The 17,577-nt window shown below is 43.8% G+C and overlaps 1 protein-coding gene across 1 annotated transcript in view; it reads right to left on the bottom strand.

Annotated features, from left to right (window-relative positions):
* Positions 1-9,127: 9,127 nt before the first annotated feature.
* The window catches only part of SLC1A4 (solute carrier family 1 member 4), a 54,327-nt gene continuing 45,877 nt past the window's right edge, over positions 9,128-17,577 (bottom strand). The window contains exons 8-10 of the mRNA XM_053284411.1: positions 16,641-16,835; positions 15,243-15,377; positions 9,128-13,011 (exon numbers count right to left, since the gene is read on the bottom strand). Of these exons, the coding sequence (XP_053140386.1) occupies positions 12,771-13,011; positions 15,243-15,377; positions 16,641-16,835 (571 nt within the window). The 3' untranslated portion in view covers positions 9,128-12,770. The remainder of the gene's footprint in view (positions 13,012-15,242; positions 15,378-16,640; positions 16,836-17,577) is intronic.

Here is a 17,577-nt window from a genome sequence, read left to right as displayed (position 1 = left end):
GAAAAATTGCCATTGCTACTGGATAGGATACATCCTATCTGGGAACTAGGGATGTGCATGGAACCGGTTCTGTGCACTCCTATGAGGCTGGGGTGCTTTAAGTGGCAGAGAAGGCATTGCCTGCCTGCCAGCCCTTGTCTCGCCACTTGCCACCCCGCCGCTGGTGCTATTCCAAAAAGCGGGCATGTGGGGCCGCAGCATGCTTCTTTGCGGCCCGGACCAACGTCGCCACACAAATGGCTGGCATGCACGTGCACGCGCTTGCACGTCGGCCATTTGCATGGCGACACTGGTCCAGGCTGCAAGGAGGCATGCTGCAGCCCCGTGCGCCACCACCTCCGCAAATCATTAAAAAACCACAGGATTGACCAATTTCCTTGAAGTAAAAAATACACGGAGTCCTGCTATCTTGGACTACACGTGTGCCCAATTTGAGAACTCTAAGCCCAGCCATTCTGGAAATGTAAAGGGTTGGGGGAAAGTGGGGCATGTTGCACTTTTTAAAATGAAGACAAAGAGCAGATTCTTTCACATGGGGATGCAATAATGGTCCAGCGGTGGGGGCACTGGCATTCCGTTCCAGAAGTTTATGCAATTTTTTTTGCCATGAAACAAGCCTCTTATAGGACTTTGACTTTTTTGGAAAGTTTTTTTTTAATTCAAAAAATCATTAAGGATCAATAGATTGACCGACCCACTTCAGAATCAATACACAGAGTCCTGCTAACCTGTCCTACGTCTGAGCCTAATTTCAGAACTCTAGGCCAGTCCATTCTGGAAATATAAAAGGGACCCTCTTTTCCCTTGGGGAAGATCATGGGTCCCTGTAGGAGAGTAGGCACACAGACCCATGCCTAACGATGCCCCTGTTTCTTCTAATCTCTTTGCTCTCTCTTGGACATTAAAAGACAAATCAGAGCAATGTGTTTCATACAATTTAAATCTTCCTTTAAAAAAAATGAAAAGCAAAAGTTTTAAAATTAAAGGACATCTTCTGCTTGCCTTGAGAAAAATGCTGCTATAGGAGCAAGACTGCATTATACAGTTTAACTGCATTATTTTGTTAGAAACTTTCTGTAATAAAAGAAACTGGGAGGAAGAGGATGAGGAAAAAGATAAATGCATTTTATTCTGTTTACAAATATGCAAAGTATATGTTAAAGGTTTCTTATGCTCCTTGAATGTACCTTTTATAATGACACAAAGCACATATGATTTTGAAAAGGCAATCATAGAATTGTTCACCTATCAAAGAAATCAAAAGTATCTTTCAGGCATTTCCATCACTACAAAAGTATGCAGCTTTAGAGCAGGAACAGCCAACAGGCAACCCAAAGGTTGGATCTGACCCCAAGGCAATTTCACCTTCCCTATGCGTAGTTACAGTTTCTCCACAATTACCCTTTTTTTCAGAGATGCTTCACGCTGTGATGTTACATCTTTCTGCTGGATTTTATCTGCAACATTATGTGTGCATGTTTATGTAAAGCTATGCCTGTGCCGATGTGTTCCATAATAACTCTGAAGTCCTGCTATGGGGTTTGATCACTTTTGGTCCTGGAATCACTGGCTGTGGAATAGGGTGCGAGACCCCTGAACATTCTGAATATTTATACACACACACACACCGCTTTGGGAACTTTTGTTGCAAAGCGGTATATAAATATTCATTGTATTCATATCTTGGAAGTCTATGTACCTTGGTAGATCCAGTCAAGCCACTTGTAACAGGTAGCAGAAGGGAAGCTGGGACAGGACTGTGAGCTTAAGGCTCTCTTGGAACTAGAACTCCCCAACATATGCAGGGCATTCACCCCAGTGTGCAGCCACAGCCACTGGAGGGATGCTGTGCTGGGAATGGATAGGGCCAGTTGCTCCCACCCTGCTAAATAAAGATGATCACCACTTTTAAAAGGCGCCTCTTTGCTCATTTTGCAGGGGAACTTGCTATCCTCCCATCCTTTAAGGGAAGCACCTTTGGGCCAAATCTGTAAATGTGGGTCTGTTCCAGCCATGTACAATGTCCAAAGTTAAGAACAAAAAGGGAACATAGATGAGCATGGCAATGTATTCCTACCTGCCACCACTTATTTCCCAGCAGCTCCTCCTCCTCCTCCTCCTCGGTGCTTCCCGCCCCCCACCCTCTAGCTGGGTCCAGTTCCATTATAGCAAGCTGTCCAGGATGGATGGAGGTCCCGGAACAGGCTGTGAGGAGTTTCAGCACCCCTCATCCATGTGTCCTCTTGGCTCTTAAATTCAGACCACCCACCCCCTCCTGTCGCATTTAGAAGAGATGCGCCTGCTGCTGTCACATCCATTTTGGATCTTAACCTCACCAAGAATCAGTCACTTGTATATGCATTATAATGTATCCAGCTGTGGTAATACCAATTGCTAGCTTGACATGAAATGTCTCTATGTGATATAATGTATATTCTTCATCCAAAAAAGACGCAAGATAATTCTTCATTCAGTCTAACAGGGATTTTATTTCAGATTCAGAAAAACATTAAATGAAAAATAACATGATTGTTTGGGAGTGAGAAAGCCCACTGTATGCCAAGTTATGAAGTAGCTCCTTGATGTGATTCTACACTGCCCTCCCTAGCCCAGGACAAGCATGGGGGGGGGGGGGACTCCTTACATGTAAAGATGCAACACACAAGTAGCGTTATAACACCAGCACTACACTAACATATTTATACCATCCTATCTTGATATATGTATATATATATACACATTGCATGCATGCGTGTACACACATACACACACAACCACATCTTTGATAGTAACCAGGACGTTTTGGAGCCACATGAACATAATATATATTAAGAACATTTCTTTCACAGACATTCACTTAAGAAAAAAATTTAGAAAATGGAGTGATTATCTATGCAGTCAATGTAGATTTTCATCTATAATGCTGCATTTGAGCATCATTTCTTCTCACAAATATCCGTTCGTATTCCAATGAAATGTACTCGAGCAGAATAGGTGTGGCGCAACATAGCAATATTATTGAGAGAAATTCTACTGCACTGGCGATACAAAAATAGAGATTTTCTGACCCTGTCCTCAGTCAGCAAATACCAGCTAGTGTCTATGCAAATGCGCACGCACACACACACACACAAGCAGAAATATCAGGAGCTTATTGACAAAGAAAGATATCCAACAACTCATTCTCCTGTTATACTGGCCCAAGTAACTGTGAGAAATAACAGACTCTACCTCGCAGCAGGGTGCATAGTCATAATACAGAGAGAAACTAAACAGAGGCTGAGAGCAGAAGTGATCAGAGGGGAGCAGGCCAAAAGCACTTTAGATGCAATAAGGCAGGTGGTGTCATAGCTCTTGTTTGAAATAAAGGACATCTCACAATCTAAACCCCCTCTCATTGTGTAGACTTCATTTTGGTCAAAGTACCCATCTTGGCATTGACCAGTGGCCCATTTTTATTATGCTTCTGTTTCCACCTGCCTTTTACAACAGAGATTCATATAGAAAGACACAGAGAGTGCCATAGTACCGTAACAGGCTGTGTCATTTTATTTTCCCCTTTAGATACTGACAAAATGTCATAGCAGCTATAAAGATACAATGTTCATTAGGAGGGCAAGTAGCCAAGAGCTTCAAATGCAAGTACAGAGTCAGACTTCAAAGCCATCATTGCTTTTACTGTTATATAGAGAGGTGTACTGTAGTCACTCTGAAGTGAGATTGTCAGCATCTGAGTAGTTCGACAAGAAGGCAACTTAGCTAGACCTTAGCCAGTTTGGAGGGACCAATGGCCATAGAAATGTTGCTTGAACCTTATTGGGTGAAGTTGATCATCTACTTCTCTCAACAAAAAGAGAGGCAAAGTTATTCTGATACAAGTGAATGAAGATCCATCCAGGAGTGTGCCTGACACCCACCCACATGTCGCATTTGGTGACTGCAGAACCTTACCAGTTCCAATACAAAGATTTTACATTTCCTCACCCTACAGTATGTGAATCCTTGCATTTCCCTCACTACAGCTCAAAGCCAAGAGACTTTTGCTGGAGTTACCAACAATCGTATTTTATCAGCAGCTACAGGACAGTGCAGCATCTCAGTTTTCTTTATTTTTACACTACAATGTAGCTAATTCCCTTCTTTTTCAATAGCACTTTCCACACCCATCAAGCCCAAAATGTTCTATCTGTTTAAAACATGAATGTGTGTCCTCTTAATACTTAAACCCAACCTTCTCTCTCAGTACATGGCTTTAGAAATTTTTAACTCTGCATTTTATTTACTCCGTAATGCATCAGCATAGAATACCTGGTTTGGACAGGTGTGACTGCACCTCTCACTTTTGTAGAGATAAATCACCACAAAAAGGTGAACAAATCAGAAAAATAAAAAGACATGCAGTTCCACTGCACTGTTACTATACACGCCAAAGCAACTATGTTTTCTATCTTTAACATAAATTGAAGTATCGAGTACCTTTTGCAGCAGCGCTCAATGCAGTGTAGAAACTGTGGACAGGATCCAAAGCACCACACAACTACTGGATGCCTTACAGGCTTGTGTTTCATGAATGACAGTCCTCATGCTCAGCAAATCGCATACCACATAAGGAGAGTTTCAAAGCAGATTTTGATATAACACGAGGAGGATGTTGTTCAAAGGGGGCAAAGGGCACAGAATTAAACTTTCCACTGGGCGTGCTCAAGTCCCTCAATCCACTTAACGCAGTTCTCTGGATCCCAGCATATACCAATTCTGTGTGTTTTCCTGATGCAGCTACACTTTTGAAATTCATACAGTGTTTGCACAGTACTGTATGATTTGCTAAGCATTTATCCTGCACGTTTTTAAATGACCAAGTCAATAATAGGAACATAGGAAGCTGCCATATACTGAGTCAGACCATTGGTCTATCTAGCTCAGTATTGTCTTCACAGACTGGCAGCGGCTTCTCCAAGGTTGCAGGCAGGAATCTCTCTCAGCCCTATCTTGGAGAAGCCAGGGAGGGATCTTGAAACCTAGATGCTCTTCCCAGAGCAGCTTCATCCCCTGAGGGGAATATCTTGCAGTGCTCACACATCAAGTCTCCCATTCATATGCAACCAGGGCAGACCCTACTTAGCTATGGGGACAAGTCATGCTTGCTACCACAAGACCAGCTCTCCTCTCCTAATACTCTGAATACTCTCCTAATACTCTGAATAAAATTAGAGGACTTATTTTAGAAATGTATTCTGTAAAGAAACTAGCTTGTGCTAGATTAGTTAGATTCACATACTGTAATGAGTTGGCATGGCAGGCTTCACGCATTTGCCATACAATATTTGGCAGCTCTCATGCACTGGTGTCAGCTCAGCATCTAACAAGGGGAGGCAGAATAAGTGCTCTGCATCTGAACTGGGAGTATCATAATGGCAGCAAACAGAAAAATAAACAGAGCATGTGACAGGAATAGCTCACTGTATGGAAACCTGTTTCCCCTTCTTCGCCTTATTTACTGGCAGAGGTGCACCTAGGTAATTTTGGAGCCTGGACCTAAAGGCCTTTGGAGGGCCCACCCTCCCCTGCAAATTATGCATCAGCAAATTATGCATCATCATACTGCTCCACTGGGCAACCACACCACCCAAGACAGACTAAAGAGGATTTGGGTGGGGGCAGGGGTTGTGGAGGCCCTGGACTTCTGCCCCAAAGTCCAGGGGTAAGAGCGCCTCTGTAGAGATAGCCCCAAGTGCCTTAAGCCGTAATCCTAATGTTTGCCATACCTTAAATCCCTCCATTCTGAAGAAATTACAAAAAGGCTGAGAATGGAACAAAGGAGAGAGGGAAGTGGGGAGTAAGACACAGCACTATGAATGGTTAGTGGCCTAAAGAAACCACACAGTTGTACTGGAATGTTGTGAATACTCCAAAGGCTCGGTGCAGGTTTATTACAGTTTCCCAAACCACAAGGTTTTAACAAGCCTGACATAATTCAAACACACTTATACCCCATTCACACCATTTCAGTCAATGGGCTGGTGCCAGTTGAAACCAGAACCCAAGGGGTATACTCGTGGGTCAAATGGGCCGTAACCCAGAATTGGCTTATTTTAAGCCAAATCTGGCAACCTGAAAGGTGCAATGGGTACCAGAAGACAATCTGTACCGTCTGTGTGCAAAAAGCAGCTGCATTGTCTTGTTGGCAGGGTACCCAAGGACACATATTGCACAGTGTACACTACTGTGTTGGGGGTAGCAACGATACAATAACCTTGGCTTTGGTTCAGGGATTGCCTGGCAGATAAAGCTGAGATAGTTCTCAGCTGCCAAAAAAATAAAAATAAAATCATCCTGTACCACTGCCTGTTGCATGCCATCTTGATTTTCCCCAAGGAGAGAGAGAGAGAGAGAGAGAGAGAGAGAGAGAGAGAGCTGCTTTGAGTCATGCATTTGCTAAAGGTAGGAAGTGAAAAAGCAGGATACTTTCCAGAGAAAAGTGTAGGCTCACTTCCAGTAATTATGCTGGCACTAACCCAAGGTTTGAATGGAAGAGGTTCTCCTCTCTAGCTTCTGTTCTCCATGATGGGCAAACTACATGTGATGTTTAAAGTATTATTAGCCCTAAAGGGTGTTGGTGGGTGAAGAAGAAAAAGTTAAAAACAACCAGATGAGGATCAGGACTGTGGGTAGGTGGGCAGGCTTTAATGTTTTATTCAAGTCTCTTACTGTGATAAACACGTACTGGCTCTTAATACTGTACTTGTTAGGCAACTTCAGTCCCCAAAGAGGAACAGACCAAGGCTGTGCACAGAATCATTCAATTTGGAAGCTACTTTGAAGGAGGTCCCGATTCATTTTACTACAGGCTGCACATTGTGTTTCATTTTTGTCCCAATTTGGGACAAAATGGGAAATCATTAAGACGCCTATCACTTTTTCATTTCCTGGAACAATGGGATGAAAACTGCAGGGAAAGTAGCCCCTTTGGAGGTCATGAAGCTTTCCAAATTGCAGACAAATAGGTCCTAGTGTTTATGTGCAGGGACACTTTATAGTGTGAGGATTTGCAGCATTCTCCTACTAAACCCAACCCTTTGGAATATAATGTTAAATTGCTATTGGGATGAAAATTGCTAGTGCAGTTGTTCCTTCTGGGGGCATGAAGTTTTCTCATTACAGGGAGGTTGACGCCCACCAGTGACGCCAGGCGAGAGACGTGGCCAGCCATAGCTGATGCCAAAAGCTGGAGAGAGAATGGCAGCTGGAACAATAATAAAGCTCATGGGGCAGGGACCAGAAAGGGCGGATGTTCTGCATGTGAAGACGCCTTTAAAACCGGCTTGGCCAGTACTGAGGAGGGCAGTGTGAGAGAGGGCTGCAGTCTCCCGGTGAAGAGCCAGCCCAAGAACGGAACTGCCTAGGAAGAGGACTCGTGTGGAGCTAACCCCCTCCCCTATCTCTGAGGTCTGGCCCATGTGATGGAGCCCTGCCCAGATGGGCACTACGTGTATTACACATCTTATCTTTGGAATGTATATATAACTAGTAGTAGGTTAAGAAGCAGTGGAAGAGGGAAGAGTTAAGCCACCCTCAACTTCGGTCCAGTTCAGGGTAGGATGGGGATGCTACAGCTGCTTTGAAGTCCTTTAAAAAAAAAAAAGATCATAGATCTTCCATGTAATTTAGTTCTTATTGTCTACAGAAGAGAGATTCTCCTAGTTGTTCCTGAAAAAGCAACTACTGTGAAGTTACTAGTTGGAAAACTGGGACATTTCCTAAAAAACCAAACCACTGGAATTAGAAGTTGCTAGTAGGGATGTGCACAAAACCGGTTTGCCCGGTTCAGTTTGAATTAGAACCAGGTTTGAACCAGGAGGGGGTGGTTCGGTTTTGGTTTTGCTCGAACCTCCCCCTGGTTCGGTTCAAATTCAAACTGGTTCGAACTGGTTCAAACCAGTTCAAACTGGTTCAGACACCCCAAAATTGGAAGGATGGTAGCTGGCACACAGGGGTACCTGCCACCCAAACCCCAAAGCAATCGGAGACTCGTACAATTTTTTATGCATTTTTGAAAATTATTTCTATTTTTTTAATAGGATATAATGGGTCTCCAACCAGCCCATTATTCCTTATTGTGGAGCACCCATGGGTGCCAACAACCATGCAAACCCCAAAGCAATCAGACACCCCTATGATTTTTTATGAATATTTGAAATGTTTTTAATTATTTTTCTCATAGGGTATAATAGGATCCAAACCAGCCCATATCCCCTATTGTGGAGCACCAAGGGGCACAAACGTGGGGTAGGTGGTAGACAACCAGGGGTGCCTACTGTCCACAAAGTTCCAAAGCAATCGGACACTCCTCTGATTATTGGTGTATTTTAAAATTATTTTGGAATTCCTCACAGAGAATAATGAGGATTGCAGCAAATGTATAGCTTCACCTTGGGGAGAAAGGGGTGTCCTAGAGTGGAGTGTGGTGGGTGGTAGTTCCCAAGGTGGGCAAGGAAGCTATCAGAATTATTTGAAAGGAATGGGGCAAAAGGCTGATTTTTAAGTGATTTTTGAAGTTTATGTGACTGTGAGGTTTTTCTCCATAAAGAAGCATGGAGGTGTCAGCAAATGTTTAGCTTCACATTGGGGGGAAAGGGGTGTCCAAGAGCAGAGTGTGGTGGGTGGTAGTGCCCAAGGGGGGCCAGGAAGCTAGCAGAATTATTTGAAAGGAATTGGGCAAAGGGCTGATTTTTAAATGATTTTTGAAGGTTATGTGTCTTTAAGGTTAGCAATGAGAGTGGATTCATGGTTTGTCATTGAAAATCTTATATGCTACCAAAGAATCTACACTCAGAACACTTCAGAAACAACAAAACCCAGTGAGCCATGGGTTAGCAACCCATGGAGGTGGTTGGCACCCTCACTCTGGGCCACCCCAGCACCCCCCAAATGCAGTTATGGGGCTGCTGAAACCTCCATTCTTCCCTATGGAGAAAAACCTTAAAGCCACTTGTGCAGTGCTGGGGTGGCCCAGAGTGAGTGGTGGTCTAGTGCAAAGAGGGTGCCAACCACCCCCATGGGTTGCTAACCCATGGGGTACTGGGTTTTGTTGTATCTGAAGTGTTCTGAGTGTAGATTCTTTGGTAGCATATAAGATTTTCAATGACAAACCATGAATCCACTCTCATTCGCTAACCTCAGACACATACATTCCACCCTGGTTCGAATTCAAACTGGTTCACACATCCCTAGTTGCTAGTATACTGATAATATTAATTCGGGCAGTTCAGAAAGATTCTTTTATCTATTTCTGAATAGTGAAGAAAATTGGGATGTGTCCATTTCTTGCTCAAAATATGTTCTAAATCAATTAAGGACATTTCCCAATAATTGTTCTCCAAGTTAGCTGATTGTTTCCTGAAAGCTACATTACACATAGGTAACGTTAAAGTGTATCCTGAAAGATGACTCGTGTCCTCCAGACTAGGACACACAGGCGTTCAAAAAACATGAACAGTTGCATCATTATAATCTGGAATAGGTTTAACTGCACCATCTAACACCTTTGTCTGTATATCTGCTTTTCATAAGAGAAAATTCTGTAATCAAGAGCCCGAAAAGCTCTTAAGAGTGTGATAATATACCTTGTCCTTTCTGACAATGAGTTCTCAACAAACTAAGCGAGGGGGAAATAGTATCTTATGACTTAATGGTTATCTAACTGAAAGGTGATGGGTTTATTTACAGATTGTATCACTGTTGCAAAAGAGAACCTGGTAAGTTGTGCTGGCAGCAGTAGAAATAGGACAGGCTTAACCGGCTAGGCTAATTGAACCTACAACAGCATCTTTGTCCGTCAGCATGTGGATTTTTCATTACAGAAGCCAATCAAGAACACTTCAAAAGGCAGCCTACTTTGCAAAACACAAGACAAGATTATTTTTGGAAAAGATACAACATAAACGATAGTATTGTCCCATGCAGTGAGGAGTGAAACTTTTGAGGCAGTATTCCTGTGTAACCTTTTTAAAGGACTTGATTTAAATTCTACTGTGCTGAATGAAACAGGGCAGTTTCAACAAGCAGTGAATTATTTCCTGACAAAAAGGGATATATGAACATGTTTATCGAAACAAGTTTTTCACCCTACCTCCAGGCAGCTCACAATGGAGAGCCTGTGTTAAGGTACCTAGGCTAAAATCATGATCCAGAAGTTCTGATGGCATTGTGGTAAAATAGGTGATCACTTGTTTGCGGGTGGAAACCTGGAGGACTGACTCTGTCGCTACACTCCTCACTGCCTTCCTCCAAACCAGAAAACAGTCTGTATTAATACAGTATACATGAATCCTGCCTCAAACCTTCCCCTCCTTGCTGAGCAGGTTATGGCACAGCCCTAGGTTTAGCCCAGAGAAATGTACATGTCCACCTACTGGATTGGGGAAGAGCATAGGAACATAGGAAACTGCCATATACTAAGTCAGACCATTGGTTTATCTAGCTCAGTATTGTCTTCACAGACTGGCAGCAGCTTCTCCAAGGTTGCAGGCAGGAGTCTCTCTCAGCCCTATCTTGGAGATGCCAGGGAGGGAACTTGAAACCTAGATGCTCTTCCCTGAGCAGCTCCATCCCCTAAGGGGAATATCTTACAGTGCTCACACTTCTAGTCTCCCAATCATATGCAACCAGGGTGGAGTCTGCTTAGCTAAGGGAACAAGTTATGCTTGCTACCACAAGACCAGCTCTCCTCACCTATTTAGGGTATTTGGTTTTTTAAATGTAAGAGGTACCGGGGCAAACCTATTTGGAGATTTTGTCAGCCTGCTGAACAGTACTACATTTGTGGGGGAAGTTTCACAAGCCTTCCAAATATATAGACATGCATTTGCAACATGTCTTCCAAAATCTAGGAAATAAGGTGGATAATTTTCCTTATACACATATAGTTAAAAGCTAATTGAGCAAAGAGGCACCTTTTAAAGTGGCAAGTTCAGTTTAGCAGGGGGAGAGCACCTGTCCCTATCCATCCCCAGCACAGCATCCCTCCAGTGGTTGGTCCATGTCTACCTTGTGTTTCTTTTTAGATTGTGAGCCCTTTAGAGACAGGGCACCATTTTATTTCTTTTTCCTATGTGAACCACTTCAAGAACTTTATCTGTTGAAAGGCGATATATAAATATTTATAACAGTAGCTGACATCCTGACTAGCGAAGCACCAGTGCAATGTGAGGCGCACCAGAAAAGTTCAACTACTTCCTCTTCACTGCTGGCTCAGCAGTGGGGGCAATTTTTGATGACCTCCCCTTCCCCAGGAAGTGCTCTGTGAGGAAGTGCTCTGAGGAACCCTCAGGGACAAAAAAATTTGTCCCTGAGGGTTGTGCAGCCCGAGGGATTTGCAACCCTCAGGGACATATTTTCAGGTGGCACAGAGGGCTTCCTGGGGAAAGGGAGGTTGTTGAATACTGTCCCTTCCTGGAAGCACCAGTGCAGTTAATCTGGAAGTGCTGTTAGTCTGCTCCTCTCACAGACGGAAGACTGCAGCTAGCATGCATATTATTCACAGCACAACACAGAAGATACCCTTGGATTAGTCCTCTCCTCTTTAAATAATTGGCTTTTTGAAAGTAAGGTATCCTCCATATTATACATGTTCAAGAGCAAGTATTTCAGCAGCCGTGATTTATGTGCCGATATGCCACCCCCAGAAAAGGACATTTTTGATCTGAATTTTTGAAATGTTAGGATCTGCATCACCAATAGGCAGCAGAACAGTTGGGGCTTTTTCACATAAGGCTTAAAGCAGCTGTTACTTCAGTCAGATTCAACATGTGAATGTAACACTTACAATTGTCCAGAATGCTCATTCACAATGCAGATGTCTCTCCTCCACAACACTGAATGTTAACATAAAGAGCTGAGAGGCTCAAAGGCGATTTAAGTGTCACGTATGAACATAGTCTAACAAGTTACCACATCAATGTAATTGTGACAGTTTCTGCACAGTAACAGATGACAATTGAGTTTCTTGCCACTTATTTGGAACCCCCTAAATGTTTGTTTAAAATGCTCTATTTTCAACACAAAGAGATGCTTAGTATGGCCTGGGGATGAGAGAAACAAAGAAAATATTCAAAATCCGAATAATTGCTGTTACACATGCATACCTGGCATACATAGCTTTGATTCCATTCTGCATCTCCAAGAAATCAGACTTTTCCAAATTCTCTAGTTGCAACTAGCAGAGACACCAATGGGGACAAGGTAATCACAGGCCAAAATTCACAGTCTCAAAATCAAGATAACCCGCCTTTCATGGAGAAGGCTTCTACCAACATGTGATGTAGTGGTCCAGATATAATAATCGGACCTAACTGGCTTTCCTGCATAACTCAGGCTATCAAGGTGCCCTCACCAGTACCTTCTGACTTTCAAAATCAACCCTGCACAGGGGTCCTTTATTATTATTTCAACAGAAGAAGGCAGCTTGCTCAAATTACTTTCATTCACAGAAGCACATGTAGAAATATGAAACATTGCTATCTCACCTCAAAAAAGTCTGTTACCAAAAGGAAAACTCTCTCTCTCACACACGCGCGCGCGCACACACACACACACACACACACACACCTAGTAGTCTGTGGCTGGCTACCACTGCATTCCACAATGCTGAAATTGAGAAAAGGACCCTTCCGCTCAACCCCACATGGCAGAACAGTCTGTCAAAGATGTTGTTGCCTCCTCCAAAATGCCGTGTCAGCCAGCGTCGCCCCCCGAGGATGTTGCCTTTTTGTTCACATGTTTGACTCTTCAGATTTTAGGTCTGTAGTGCTAAGTGATGGAGTGATGATGGCTTGGTCCTTGTGAGTCACCAGAGGCGATGTCTCCTTTTCAGCCTTGCTGTTTGGAATGGCTTCTACACGGATCTCATTGAGTTCTGACTCTTTCTCCTTGGCCTCCTTCTGGTTCAGATAATGAAGGATACCTGCTCCAAAAGCATCCCCTTCTACATTCACAACTGTGGTGGTCCGGTCCCTGGTCAAGACAGAAATCATACAAGCCGACTGATCTTGGGGTGTTTTGTACAAACACACTGAATCCATGCAATTGCCTAGCCAGTCTAGAAAGCAGGGGTGCACAGCAAAAATGCCCCAGCGAGCCGGAACCAGCCAGCAGTGACTTGGTGTGGGGGGCTAAAGTCGATTTTCAACACATGATATATTTACATTAAAATTAATTACTAAAATGAAATGGAAGGGGGCAGAGAACTGGAGTCGAGGGGAAAGGCGAGGGGAAAGAGGGATGAGGGATGGTGTCAGTGGGCTCAGGGGCAGGGGGCAGGAATATGGTATCAAGTGGCCAACTGCATTGAGCCACTGCATTGAGCCACAGTTCAGCAGCAGGACAAGCCAAGAGCTTAGAGAGAGAGAGAGAGAGAGAGATACAGATACAGATACAGATACAGATACAGATACAGATACAGATACAGATACATAATATTATATAGTATAAATACTATATATTATTATATAGTATATAAATATAAATAATCCAATAATAATAGCGCCCAAGGGTTAAAATAGGCGTGACAGCAGCAGTTTCTCGGTGTTTAAACACAGAAGAATCCCAAAAGGAGGTGGTGAGAGATCTTTTTTTGGGGGGGGGTTCAGCTTCCCTTCCTGCAAGCCCTTTCCATAAGCATTTCTCTCTCAGCCAGGATCATTTCCTGTTTTGGAGAGCAAGCTGAGAGAAAAGGGCCTGAGGCTGTGGGAAATTGAGCCATAGGTGGGAGCGAAGTTCAGTTCCCCTCAACCACATGCCCTTTGCTTTCAGAACTGGATCTCTCCCTCCCTGTCTTTCTCAATGACTGAAACAGTTGCATGTTTAAACACACTAAACTATTCTGTCCCATTTAGTTTGACCCTCTGTAAGATTCTGGTATTAAAACTGACCAGTGCGTTTTTCAGACAGCAGGATTTACTGCGAGGCTTTACTGTGAATTCGAAGTTGCCAAAAAAACCCACCTCGAAGCAGAAAGTGAGTTTTTTACCCTGGATATAAATGGGGCTACACTCTAATGCGCAATGAAAAACCCAAATCATATTTGAAGTGCTCCCTGGCTTAGCCTGAAGTATGTCTGACTTTTAAAAATCCTCTAGTTTCAGGTTGGTGGGGGAGGATGGGGCTTTGTTATGACCCACAGTTTTCTCTGCTATGTTTGGGGTGGTCATGCCAGTAAATCAGCTTTTTTCAAAACTCAATGAAGGGGAGTTTGACAGCTGGTTTGGGTATGATCTGCTCTAAGTGATTTGCAATTGCAAGCACTGCGGGGTGTTGTTGCATATTGGTGATACTCTGTTGAGGGAGGGGGAAGGAGAAATTGCTGGGGGAGCAATTGCTGAGGGAGAAATTCCTGAGTTAAACACAAGCACAAACGGCAAAATGTGTCTTCCTATGTTTTACATAGGCTTTAGATATGCAGAATGGAGATAACCAGAGCCCTTTTTTGTATAAGCTGATTCCATTAGTGGTGGTGGGGGCAAAACATGATGTGATGAAGGCAGTCACTCACAAAGGCAAGAGTTAAGCGTCCTACTGTTTGGTCCAGCTGTTTTGGTAACTCGTCATGCTGGTCTTCTGCTCTTAGCTGTCAAACTATTTCTCTCTTCTCTTCCTCTGTGGTTTGATTTGTGAGTGGCTGGAGGAAAAACCCGGAGCAAGTAGGTGGGAACGCCCAGGAAAAAGATCTGCCAGGGAGTGCGGAGAGTTGCCTACAGCTATGTGATCTGTCAATTTAATCCCCCCGAATTAAATATCTTGCAAATCTGCTGTGAAGCAGTTTTACTCTTCAGATACCCCGAGGCACGAAGCCATGTGTGAATAACTTCCAGGAGGGTTTTCACACTGTGCTTTTACCTCGAATCTCCCCCAGAAGGGAGTGTGTGCATTCACACATCGGCCAGATTTTCGCCGAAGTCCATGTGAGATCTTTTGGGAGCACTTCACACACAGTCTGTGGTTTCCTTTCTGAATTTAAGCTTATCCCGATTTCTGTCCAAGTTTTAAAAATCCTGTTTTTTAGCAAGTTTTCTTGATAAACCAAGAGTGTCTGCCAGCGATCACATTAACATAATAAGGAACCAAGTCAAGCCTTTCAGATGCAAATAGCAGAAAAAACAGAAAAGGAAGGGGGTGGTGCCTACTCCCAATCCCAGCAGGGATGGAATTCTGCTGTAAACACCATGATGCAGACATTTGGTACTTACACAATCCAGTCCACTGCCAATATGAGAGAGATATCATGGGTGGGAAGCCCAATGGCTTCCAAGATAATTGCTATAGTTAGAACTCCTCCAGCGGGGATTCCAGCTGCTCCAACACTGGATGCAGTAGCAGTCACACTGTCAACATGAATGAATACGGGTTACTGTGGTGCTTAAGTTACAAAAATGCATGCTTTTAAAAACAAAACAAAAAGCAAAGCAAACACAGAGGCTGCTCACATGCACCCTAACCAGTGTTCCCTCTCACATGCTCACATGTTTTTTGTCCACTCAGTCAATTTTAGATCCTGTTCAGGTTGACTCAGGAAGGTCCCACTCTGAATGCATGTGCATGCACACTGCCTTGAGACAGCTGCCCAGAAAAAAAAAAACTAGAGAGAAAATGATGAGAAAAACTAGAGAGAACACTGACCCTAACCCAGGCTTGGGAAGCCCAGACTGGGTTAGGCGGTGCGTGAGAATTGCTGGGATCGGCCCCGATCCCAGCAGGGCAGTGCCACCTAGCCCAGCTTTGTAAGCCGGTATTTAGCCGGGGTTAAAGGCTCGAGCGAGGCCTTAGCCTGGGCTCCAGGACCATGTCTTCACCGGGGCTGTGTTCAGCCCCAGCAGACACAGAGACAAGTGCCTAGAGCACCCATCTCCTGGGGAAATCCCTCAATGTACCACACATGTCACGTAGTGCATTGTGGGATATCCAGCAGTCAGGACATGTTGTCCCGGCCTCCAAGCACCATGCCACACAGCGCAGATCAACTGGGAGCATGGTTTGCGCTCCCAGCAACCTTTGGGCAATCGTCGGGTGGGCGGGGGGAGGTGAGTTGGACCAGCCTCCTGCCAACCGCCCAGTCATGTGAATGGCCTCACCGAATGACAAGAGATGTGCAGCCCTTTCCCTTTTATTTCCAGGGATAGTTCTGCCTTCCTACATGCTGACATCACATATTCAAGACACACCTAGAAAAGCAGATTTGCAATGTGGACTCAAATTGTTGTGCAGTATACATGTATTATCAACAATAGGCTCACTCGCCCATCATGTTCCATATTCGAAAGTACAGACATCTCTCTCTAACCTGATATCCATCTTAATCATTGCTGTGCATCCCTTTGTCCATTTGGACATTTATTTGCAACATCAAGATATGCTGCTTTCACATTGGGGAAAAGAAAGCCACAGATATTTGTAACATCTCTGCAAAGGGTATGTTTTTTGTTTTGTTTTTTTAAATGGAACTTAGTAGACGACAATAAGCTCAAATAAGGCAAACAGGTATTTCTTTATTGCCCCTGGACAGGTGCATCATAGATGTATAGTAACTGTTGTTAACACTGCATTTGGCTATCATGGAAAAGCTGCTCTGATGTACATGTCAAACTTACAGAATGGTAAAGATCTGTCCAGCATTGAGATCAAAGTTGTTCAGCTGAGCAATAAAGACAGCAGCCATGCACTGGAAAATAGCAGCTCCATCCATGTTCACTGTAGCACCAATAGGCAAAATAAATCTGCTAATTCTCTTGTCTACTCCATTGTTTTCTTCAATGCACTTAATCATTGATGGAAGAGTGGCAGAGCTAAATATGATCAAGAAAAAAGAAGATCATCAGGTCTGGCAAAAAAACCCTCTATAATCTGAAATATAAAGCATATGTTTTTGTAGTGCTAGTCAGGTTTGAGGGAGGACTAGGCCTCAATTACTCAATTACAATTGGAAGGTGGGACTCTCCAAACAAGAAAGAAAACCCCAAAGAATCAAATCCCTGTGGCCCGATCCAGAGTGAGGGGTAGGGTTTACTGGACAACAGCCCATAGAGTGGCAGGGGAGGGGTGCTAGAATTCAGTTCTTCCCTGGAGGCTCAGAGTGAGGTCTGACTAGCAACTACTGTAAAGAAAAGGGGAGACTAACAGCCTTGGGCTGGAAATAAACTGGAAGTTCCTTATCTCGAAGTAAGAAGGAAGGATTGGGAGCAGTTTAGCTAGACGCATCAGGGAATTTATGTTTGTTTAAGTGCTTGGATCTGACTGCATGGTTCTCATTGTTCCTGAGGTAGGGATTTACTTGAATGGAAGCAGCAATTGTTGATGCTGCTATAGTTTTCCTTATCATCCAATTATTAATAAATCCTTGTTGTTCTTGTTACAGAATGTCACTCCTTATTGGGTCCTGCCCTAGTTACATGCTCCTAAAGGCCTAAGACTGCTCAAGCCTTTCTCGTAGGGAAGGGTTTTCCATTTTACACTCCCAGAATATTCCCTTGGAAGAGTGAATCTACTCATATAAAAGTGGGTGGTGGCAGCCTACCCAGGACTCCTCAC

Source organism: Hemicordylus capensis, chromosome 1 (genome assembly GCF_027244095.1).
Source record: "Hemicordylus capensis ecotype Gifberg chromosome 1, rHemCap1.1.pri, whole genome shotgun sequence".
Taxonomy (NCBI): Eukaryota; Metazoa; Chordata; class Lepidosauria; order Squamata; family Cordylidae; genus Hemicordylus; species Hemicordylus capensis.
This window is presented reverse-complemented; position numbering and strand designations above follow the sequence as displayed.